Source organism: Sus scrofa, chromosome X, assembly GCF_000003025.6.
Source record: "Sus scrofa isolate TJ Tabasco breed Duroc chromosome X, Sscrofa11.1, whole genome shotgun sequence".
In the NCBI taxonomy this organism is placed as follows: domain Eukaryota; kingdom Metazoa; phylum Chordata; class Mammalia; order Artiodactyla; family Suidae; genus Sus; species Sus scrofa.
The window spans coordinates 57,456,638-57,467,471 of NC_010461.5; the positions used below are offsets into that span (position 1 = coordinate 57,456,638).

The 10,834-nt window shown below is 42.6% G+C and overlaps 1 protein-coding gene across 4 annotated transcripts in view; it reads left to right on the forward strand.

The window, feature by feature from the left end:
• Window positions 1-10,063, forward strand: part of TAF1 (TATA-box binding protein associated factor 1) — an 84,490-nt gene extending 74,427 nt beyond the window's left edge. For 3 of the 4 annotated variants that reach the window (XM_021079951.1, XM_021079952.1, XM_021079953.1), the window contains 4 exons: window positions 2,571-2,696; window positions 3,845-3,998; window positions 5,343-5,520; window positions 8,150-10,063. In XM_021079951.1, the coding sequence (XP_020935610.1) occupies window positions 2,571-2,696; window positions 3,845-3,998; window positions 5,343-5,520; window positions 8,150-8,372 (681 nt within the window). In that variant the 3' untranslated portion in view covers window positions 8,373-10,063. Of the gene's footprint in view, window positions 1-2,570; window positions 2,697-3,472; window positions 3,575-3,844; window positions 3,999-5,342; window positions 5,521-8,149 lie in introns of all 4 variants that reach the window. The other variant, XM_021079950.1, reaches the window with a different exon arrangement.

The following is a 10,834-nucleotide window of genomic DNA, read 5'->3' on the forward strand; positions in this document are numbered from 1 at the left end:
ATTTTATTTCTTTTCTTTTCTTTTTTTTTTTTTTTTTGGCTTTTTGCTATTTCTTGGGCCGCTCCCACGGCATATGGAGGTTCCCAGGCTAGGGGTCGAATCGGAGCTGTAGCCACTGGCCTACGCCAGAGCCACAGCAACGCTGGATCCGAGCCGCGTCTGCAACCTACACCACAGCTCACGGCAATGCCGGATCGTTAACCCACTGAGCAAGGGCAGGGACCGAACCCGCAACCTCACGGTTCCCAGTCAGATTCGTTAACCACTGCGCCACGACGGGAACTCCCTTTTAAATTTTTTATTAGAGTGTTGATTAACAGTGCTGTGCCAATTTCTGCTATGTATCAAAGAGACTCAGTCATACATTTATACACATTCTTTTTTTTTTTTTTTTTTTTTTTGTCTTTTGTCTTTTTGTTGTTGTTGTTGTTGTTGTTGTTGCTATTTCTTGGGCCGCTCCCTCGGCATATGGAGGTTCCCAGGCTAGGGGTTGAATCGGAGCTATAGCCACCGGCCTACGCCAGAGCCACAGCAACGCGGGATCCGAGCCGCGTCTGCAACCTACACCACAGCTCACGGCAACGCCGGATCGTTAACCCACTGAGCAAGGGCAGGGACCGAACCCGCAACCTCATGGTTCCTAGTCGGATTCGTTAACCACTGCGCCACGACGGGAACTCCCACATTCTTTTTTTTTTATATTATTTGCTGTCACGGTCTATCCCAGGAGATTGGGTATAGCTCCCTGTGCTGTACAGTAGGACTTTTTTTTTCTTTTTAGGGCCGCACCTGCAGCATATGGAAGTTCCCAGGCTAGGGGTCAAATTGGAGCTATAGTTGCCAGCCTACACCACAGCCACAGCAACACAGGATCTGAGCTGCGTCTACAATCTACACCACAGCTCATGGCAATGCCAGATCCTTAACCCACTGAGGGAGGCCAGGGGTCAAACTTGCATTCTCATGGATAGTAGTCAGGTTTGTTACTGCTGAGCCACAACAGGAACTTCATGTATGGTAGGACTTTATTGTCTGTCCATTCTAAATATAATAGTTTGCATCTACTAACCCCAGACTCCCACTCCCCCACTCCCCACAAGTCTCTTCTCTATGTCTTTGAATCTCTTTCTGTTTTGTTGATAGTTCATTTGTGCCATATTTTATATTCCATATATAAGTGATACCATACGGTATTTGTCCTTCTCTTTCTGACTTACTTCACTTAGTATGGTAATCTAGTTGCATCCACATTGCTGCCAGTGGCATTATTTTGTTTTTTTTATAGCTGAGTAGAACATTTTATTTCATTAAATACTCTGAAAACTTTTTTTTTTTTGGTCACACCCACAGCATGCAGAAATTGCCAGGCCAGGGATTGAACCTGTGCTACAGCAGTGACAAAGCCAGATCCTTAACCAGCGGAACCACCCAGAAACTCCTGAAAACATTTTTTCTTTTCTTTTTTTTTTTGTCTTTTTGCTATTTCTTGGGCCGCTCCTGCGGCATATGGAGGTTCCCAGGCTAGGGGTTAAATTGGAGCTGCAGCCACCAGCCTACACCAGAGCCACAGCAACGCGGGATCCGAGCCGCGTCTGCAACCTATACCACAGCTCACGGCAACGCCAGATCATTTACCCACTGAGCAAGGGCAGGGACCGAACCCGCAACCTCATGGTTCCTAGTCGGATTCATTAACCACTGCGCCATGACAAACTCCTGAAAACATTTTTTAATAGCTGCATAATATTTCTATCCTCAGCAGCTTTTTAGAAAACTCTTTCCTACTTTTCCAGCCTGTTCTTTTTTTAGTCCCTCCTACCCTCCTTTCACTGAATAGTCCATTTGCTATATCCCTGTTCTCTTCAGGAGAGGGAAGAGGGAAGGGAACTATAATTTATTTGAGTGTGAAGCGTCTAGATAAGGAGCATAAACACATCTCTTAATTCTCCCAACAGCCTTGTGAGGTTGACATTATCGTCCATGTTTTACAATTGAGGAAACTAAGGCTTAGAGAAAGTAAGTAATTCGTTGAAGTTACTTAGCTAGCAAATGGTGGAGCCAGGACTCAAATCCAAGGCAGTTTACTCCAAGTCCATGGTTCTTCATGATGCCATTTTGCCTCTTTGCATCCTCTGGCGAGCTCATAAGCTATTACCCTATTCCATGCTCTTATTGAAATTGAAATTTCTTTATCCCATTTTCTGTTAGATGTCTCTAAACCAAACACTCAAAATAGCACTGATATGAAGCCCTGGGCCTAAAAGCAATCAGACAAGGCTTAGAAAAACTAAGTTATTGACCAGAAAGGCTGGTAGGACACAGAATTGCCCCATAGCTTTCCTGCTTTTCTGCTTCAGGCTTCTGATCATATACATTAGATGCCTATCTGCTATAATGAGCAACATTTGTTGGATTCCCAAAAACATATCCATGAAGCTATGTCAAAACTATGTTTTCTCTTTAAATGGATTGTCTGCATGACCTTTTTGCAGTGAATGTTCTGAAAGAGTTCTCTGTGTGTCTTACTCCCTTTACTAAGTAGAAGCTAAGTTGTGTGATTTGTGCCACAGCCTCCTGATTTGTATGATACCAACACATCCCTCAGTATGTCTCGAGATGCCTCTGTATTTCAAGATGAGAGCAATATGTCTGTCCTGGATATTCCCACTGCCACTCCAGAAAAGCAGGTGACACAGGTAACGTGTTGTTTTTCTCTTTGTGAGATTGGTGGTGTGCTTGGGGGTGGGGGATGGAGGAGTGATGGTAGTAATGGTATTAAAGTTGATGATTGGACCCCTTGGCCCTGGGAGTGAAGGCCTGGAAATGCGATTTCAAGGTGGGATGGTGGCAAGTCTCATGACTGGCATTATCTTCTATCTTTTACCATGGGCAGAGTGTCAGGCACTGCAGAACTTAAGGGATGGTACAAGTGTGAAAAGTGTGTGAGTTATCAGAGCAACCTGACAGGTGACTAAAAAGACCAACTGCATTCAGAGACGAAGTTCAAAATAATTGCTCCGCTACTTTACTGTATATGTGTTATCTAAATTAAAGTTATTTATAAAATTAAATTTTTTAATTGGCCTTTTCTAGAGGTATCAGCAGATACTCCTAATCTGAAGCCAGAAATCTTATCAGCTTTGGTGGAGAGTGCAAAACCCAGGAGGGCTTTTCTGTCCCAGAGTCCGAAAAAGCTAGGGAAAGCTTGGGTTAGAAAGGAAGAGTCTCCTTGTGATGATACAGCAAGAGTAGGTCAATGAGCTTCCTTTTCTTTGGTTTTTTTACCCTACATGTGATTTCCAAAGAATGAATGGGGGGAAATGCACATGCCTTAAGCTGTGTAAACAGCCCCCACTAGCTGTGGGCTTGGCTGGGATATCAGGGAGGAGCATCTGTCCTGGGTGAGAGCCCTTGGTTAACTCCTCCTACTGGCACGTCCCTCAATGATGTGCTATTTGTGTTCCTTACTCAGATGCGCCAGGGCCGAGGTAGGCTGGGCGAGGAAGACTCTGATGTAGATATTGAAGGGTATGATGATGAGGAGGAGGATGGGAAACCTAAGACTCCAGCCCCAGTGAGTATGCTTGCAGAAAGCTTATGGTTACATTATACCCTTGTATGGTAGGAACCCCCAATAGTACAGGGCAGGCTAAATCCCAAGGCAATATCAAAGGGTCTCCATAGTGAGGCACAGCCTGACTTTAATCCTTGGGACCAGCTAAACAAATCTATCCACCAGAATTACTTCAAGTTCTTGTGAGGCAGCAAGGGGAGGCTGGTGGTGGCATCTGGTCTTTTACTTGGTTGATTGACTATACTTAGATCCTCAACTGATCTCATTCAGGAGGGTGAAGATGCAGATGGTGATCTTGCAGATGAAGAAGGAACTGTGCAACAGCCTCAAGCCAGTGTCCTGTATGAGGATTTGCTTATGTCCGAAGGAGAAGATGATGAGGAAGATGCTGGGAGTGATGAAGAAGGAGATAACCCTTTCTCTGGTACATATCTTACCATAGTGTCCTCAGGACTTAGTAGGAAGTTCTGGGTCACATATGCTGTTACCAGAAGCTGCTCTTTTTTGGGGGGGGGAGGGCGTCTTTTTAGGGCCGTACCCACAGCATATGGAAGTTCCCAGGCTAGGGGTCTTATTGGAATTATAGCTGCCGGCCTACACCACAGCCACAGCAACGCAGGATTTGAGCCTTGTCTGCGACCTACACCACAGCTCACAGCAATGCCAGATCTTTTCACCCACTGAGCAGGCCAGGGATCAAACCCGCACCCTCATAGATACTAGTTAGGTTCGTCACTGCTGAGCCAGGACAGAAACTCCAGAAGCCACTCTTTATTGAAGTCCCATTAATAGACCTCAGGGTACTAAGCACTCTCACTCATAGGGTGGTCAAATTCATTAGTCTTAGAAGAGGTGAAGAAATACAACGTAGGAGGTACGAAAGATGACAGTCAAAAAGGCAGTGCTGGGAAGTCCCTTGTGGCTCAGTGGGTTGGGGATCTAGCGTTGTCACTGCTATGGTGCAGGTTCAATCCCTGACCTGAAAACTTCCACATGCCCCAGGTGTGGCCAAAAAAAACCAAAACAAAACAAAAAGGCAGTGCTGAAGCAGCAGCTTTAATTTGAATACTTGACAGAAATGAGAAAGAAGTGTATAGGAAAGGAAAAAATTAAGAAAAAAAGTCCTGCTTTGGGATGTGGATTAATGGCAGTGGCAGGGGGGAAATGTAGAAGGAGATGAAAGGAAGAAAACAGATTGCATTGAAATGGAAAAAGGAAATTAAAAAAAAAATTTATCAAAGTATAGTTGATTTACAATGTTGTGATAATTTCTGCTATACAACAAAGTGATTCAGTTATACGTATACACACATTTCAGATTCTTTTCCCACATAGATTATCATAGAATATTGGGTAGAGTTCTCTAGGAAATGGGGGGGGGGTTGTTTGTTTTTTTAGGTCTCCACCCAAGGCGGAGGCATACGGAAGTTCCCAGGCTAGGGGTCGAATCAGAGCTACAGCTGCCGGCCTACACCACAGCCACAGTAACGCTGGACCCCCGACACACTGAGGCCAGGGATGGAACCTGCATCCTAATGGATACTAGTCGGATTCGTTTCCACTGCACCACAATGAGAACTCCTGGAAATGGTTTTTTAATTCACTTTCCAAACTACAGATCTTGTCAGTGTTGACCCTAGGCAATCCTCTGAGGTGAGGAGTCCAGGCAGGATGCCTGTGTAAATGCATGGGATTAACTAGTTCTAGAAGACTAAGCCAGAGATATTAATTCTGTTAAGCTTATCTCAGGATCTGTCTCTTTTCACAGCTATCCAGCTGAGTGAAAGTGGAAGTGACTCTGATGTGGGATCTGGTGGGATAAGACCCAAACAGCCCCGCATGCTTCAGGAGAACACAAGGATGGGCATGGAAAATGAAGAAAGCATGATGTCCTATGAGGGAGACGGTGGGGAGGCTTCTCATGGTTTGGAGGATAGCAACATCAGGTAATGGGCAGCAACATGCTACAGGGCTGGGCAACTAAGAAAAGTGCCCAGCTATGTCAGAGGGCCCAGCATCAGATTACTTTCATCCATCAAACATTGCCTGAGCACCTACTAGGGCCAGGCACTATGCTAGGCCCTTGGGGATACACAGAGGAGCAAGACATATCCTGCCCTTGAGGAGCTCACAGTTTAGTGGAAGATACTGATACAAACACAGTCATTACAAATACAGTGTGATAAGTGCTATATAGCATAAGTTAAATACAAAGTGCCAAGTTACCACTGAGGAGAGAGTGTCTCACTCTGCTTAATCAGGGAAACTTTCACAGATGGGAGAACATTTGGACTGGGCCTTACAAAATGAATAGGAGGCTCCTATTTAGATGAGTGGCAGCAGGTGAGGAGATCTTTAAAGATGGAACAATATGTTCAAAGGCCCAGAGATATAACAAAGTATATTCCAGAGCAAAGGGAGGTTGTTTGGAGTTGTCACTCCAGAGGTAGCAAGGAATTGTATTGTAGAGGACCTTAACTGGCATGCTAAGACACTTGGATTGTGGTTAATGAGAATCATCATTCTCAAGGAAGAGAAAGTAACATCAAATTCATGTATGTAATAACTCCAGGGCAATGATAAGGAATTCATCTAGGATCTGTTAGGAGTGGGGGCAAGGAAGGGACATATTCTAGAATGATTTAGAGGGTAGATAAATTGGATTTAGGAGGTAAGGAGACTAGATATGTTATGAAAGAGAATGTCACTGAGCTAGGAAAGAAGAAAAGGTATTAGATGGAGTGGGAAAGGAGGCAGAAAAATGAGTTTGTGATTTATGGTACATATAATACATACAGCCAGAGGTATCCAGCAAGCAAAAATGCATCTTTATTCATCCATCAAATATTTATCACAAGTACAAAAGCATTTAGTCTAATGGGAAACCTAAAATAGACAAACAGTTAATGATCACAGTGTAACGTGAAAAGTGCTGTGATAGGCAACCACAGAATTTTTCTGGATCTTGGGTTGGAGTAGAGGTAGGGGAGGTAGATAGAGAAGGAAACTGAGCTGAATCAGAGCAGGAATTAGCTAGATGAAGGGTGTGAAGGGCACTCCTGAGAGTAAGAACAGCATGTATTAAAGACATAGAGCCATGAAACATTTTGAGAGAATGCAAGCAGCTCAGTGTGGCTAGAACTTCTGTTCATGATCCATATGATAAAGACAATTTAAAGAGGTAGGTAAGGACCAAATCCTGAGGGGCTTGAGAGTTATGGGCAGACATTGAATGAGAGTAGTATGATCAGATGTGTATTTTGGAAAGCTTACCCTGGGTCCCAAAAGAAAGATGGACGAAAGACATGAATTAACAATTAACAAAAGAAGCGCAAACAGCCAATAAATATATGAAAAATTAGCTTCCCTAAGAATTAGAGAAATGCAATAAAACAGTGAAATGCAATTTTTTACCTATAAGATGGGCAGCGATTAAAATGAATGATGATGCCCAGTGTTGGAAAAGGCAAGAGGAAAAAGACGTTGTGAAACAACGGTTTGGTAATGTAAATTGATAAAATAGGATGAGAAAGTACAGCGATTTATCATAAATCAGAAACTTTAAAAACGTTTATCTCCTTTAGCCCCCAAATTCCATATCTAGGAAGTTATTCCATGGGAATAGTAAAATACCTTCATCAAGATGTTTGTACAAGGATGTTTATCACATCATCGTTTCTAGTGGGTAAAGACAGCTTAAATGTCCTAGTGAGAGACTGTGTAATAAATCATGTTACAGCTAAACAGTGGACTACCATGCAGCTATTAAGACGATACTATAGATGTATGTTTATTGACATGGAAAGATGTTCATTATAAACATTAGTGAAAAAGCAGATTCCTGAAGAGTATATAGAGTATTTTGTAAATAAAGAAAAATGGTTAAGCATCAAAGTGAAGTATATAGAAAAAAAAATTGGAAGGTCTTATACCAAAAAATTATCTCTGGGTGGTAGTTATTGGTGATTTTTTTTCTTTTTTCTGGTGTATATTCTTATTTTTTTAAAACCAGTGAACATGCATTACTTGTGTGAATTTTTTTAAGTAAAAGTAAGAATAAACAAACAAACAAAAAATAAAGAGCACTCTGGCAGAAATGTGAAGAATTAATTGGGAAAGAGCAAGGCTGGAGACATGAAGTGGTACAGGCCAGAGATCACAAAGGACTAAGCCAAGGCAGGTGGAGTTGGGCTGCAAAGGAGGGGAAAGTAACAGGATATATTGAAGAGGTAGAATCATCAGAACTGTTGACTAATTGGATATGTAGATGAGTGAGGCTGTGAGTGGTAGATGAAACTATGAGGCTCTCAGAGCATTTATGGTCATGTAAGCTGGCAGTGTGTTGTTCATGTGTAGGGGAGTCTTTCATGCAGGTTCTTGCATATATGAAGCTGGCAAGTTGATGTTTTTGAACAGGATCATTTTTCTCTCAGGGACCTGTAGAATAGTCCAGAACCAGTCATTTTAGTGTCCAGGGGAGGTGAGATGGGCTGATCCCTTGGTGGCACTGAGAACGGGACTGGTCAGCTAGAGGATGGTGTCCGAGCTTGAGAGATGACATGTTTCTCTTCTCAGTTATGGGAGCTATGAGGAGCCTGATCCCAAGTCGAACACCCAAGACACCAGCTTCAGCAGCATCGGTGGGTATGAGGTATCAGAGGAGGAAGAAGATGAGGAGGAGGAAGAGCAGCGCTCTGGGCCGAGTGTACTAAGCCAGGTCCACCTGTCAGAGGACGAGGAGGACAGTGAGGATTTCCACTCCATTGCTGGGGACAGTGACTTGGACTCTGATGAATGAGGCTTCCTTTGGGCCTCCTTGGTCAGCCTTCCCTGTTCTCCAGCCTAGTGGTTCACTTTCTCCCCTCCCCCCATTTGTTTATATTTGTACAGTGTCTGATCCTGAAATCACCAGATTAACTAACACCTTAGGCTTTAAAAAAATAGTGCGCAAATGATAATAAATCGCCTCTCCTGGTCATCCTGGGGCAATGCCACCCTTTGATTTAAAAGGAAGCAACCCCCTTCCCTCACCACTAAGAAAAAGAGAGCAATCCCCTCCCTCCCCAGTGCCCTCCTTTAACTTCCTTTGTTGCTCTTGGTAACATTTTTTTTTTCCTGTGGAAGGAGGAGAAATTATGAAAAAACTAATAACTTTATGTCCTCTTGATGTATTAGAAAATTTCCAAGCATGGTATCATCTCAGTTTTCTAATTTGCAGGTTGGAACAGGTGACAGTCCCCTGCTGGGACAGAGAATTGGGTTCTGATAGACTCTGTGCCACACTAAAAACATAAACCTGGTGGACAAGCCGCCCATTGTTTTATTTATTTATTTGATAATACAATGCCTTGTTCCTAAATGGATTGGAGGCAAATGACTCTAAATTTTTGAAACAGCCTATATATCAGAAATGATATGTTGCCATGTAAATGTGTTCTGTCCCTTCCCCCCCCCCAGGAAAATGGTAGGGGAATGGTAAGTTCTTTAGGGCAAAGACTGTGTCTTCTGTTTTCTTTTTATGATTAGGCTATGGTTCTGTGCAGAGTAGGTACTCAGCGAATGTTTCTGGAATCATAATATTCTCAACAGATTTGTTATTGAGCATCTGCTTCATGATAAGTACTCTGTCAGATCCTTGGGATGCAAAATTAAATAAGACACATTCCTTTTACCCAAAGATCTCACCATGAAGTTGGGGGAGGGGGAGTGGAATTCAAAATATGTTAATAAATCATTACAGTACTGTGAGATAAGTGCAATTAAGAAGTTTAGATATAAAGTATAGGGGAAAAAAGAGGAGCAATCATGTCTGAAAAAGTCAGGGAAGTGTTCTTGGAGGTAATTTTTAAGCTGATGGTTGAAGAATTAAGTAGTAGGAGCTTGCCAGATGGAAAAGTCCAGGCAGAGTGTAACATGAAGTGAAAAGGCCGAACTCTAGAAATGGCAGAGTGTGTTCCTAGTTTGTTTGTTTGTTTGTTTGTACCTGCCTTGTTCCAGAAAGGATTTAAGATGGTTTATGTTCCAGTCTTTCAATGCTGGAATGGCTAGAGATGAGACTGAAAGATGGACAGGAAGTATATCATCAAGAGCTTTGAATTTGATGCTAATAATGTGTGTGAATTTTATATTATGAGAAATGAGGCGCTCTGGTGGCCTGATATAATCAGGTTTATGTTTTAGAATTTTTCTGTATATTGAATGAAGAAAAAGAATTGAATCGTATGTAACAAGTGTGATCCCATTTTTTGTAAATGACAAAACCATGTGTGTATATTTATATGTGTTTATATATACTTGTATATGCAAAGGAAAAGGTCTGAAAGGATATATGCAAAACTGTTCACAGTGATGACCTCTGGGGAATGGGCTTGGAGGGGAGGGAGCTATATACTTGTTTGTATGCTGGGTGGGCATTGTGCTTTTATTTCTGCATTGTTTGAATTTTTTATAAGAATGTATTATTTTTGTAATAAAAAATTAAAAATTCCAGCAATAGTGTGGAGAATGGTTTGGAGGGGGGCAAATTTAATTTAAGTAGGAGTAACAGATCCTGAAACTAGGGCTGTGGCATTAAGATGGGGAGGAAGGGGATGAGTGTGAGAGATCTTTATTTTTTTTTTATTTTTTTTTTTATTACTCAAATGAATTTATCACATCTGTATTGAGAGATCTTTAGAGGGTAGAGTCAACAGGACTTGACCAGTTGGCATTTGGGGGTGGAGAAGGAAGAATGGAAAGTGGCTTCCAGAATTTGGTTTAGGAGAGTGGATCGGTACATGGTATTCATTCCTTCATTCATTTGTTCCTTCAGTATTTATCAAGCAGTGTGCTAGATGCCAATACAGAAGTAAGGTGTAGTTTCTGACTGCAAGGCACAAGTTTTGGAGTTCCTGTCATGGCTCAGCGAGAACAAATCTCACTAGTATCCATGAGGACACAGGTTCAACCCCTGGCCTCACTCAGTGGGTTAAGGACCCAGCGTTGCCGTGAGCTGTGGTGTAGGCCAGTGACTACAGCTCTGATTCGACCCATAGCCTGGGAACTTCCATATGCCATGGGTACGGCCCTGAAAAGAAAAAAAGTTTAATAAAAAATGATTGTTGGAGCTCCCCGGTGGCTCAGTGGGTTGAGGTCCAGCATTGTCACTTCTGTAGCTCAGGTTGCTGCTGTGGCATGGGTTCCAACCCTCCTGGCCCAGGAACTTTCACATGCCGTGAGCATGGCTCCCCCAAAAGTTATCATTGCAATAAATATTTGTGA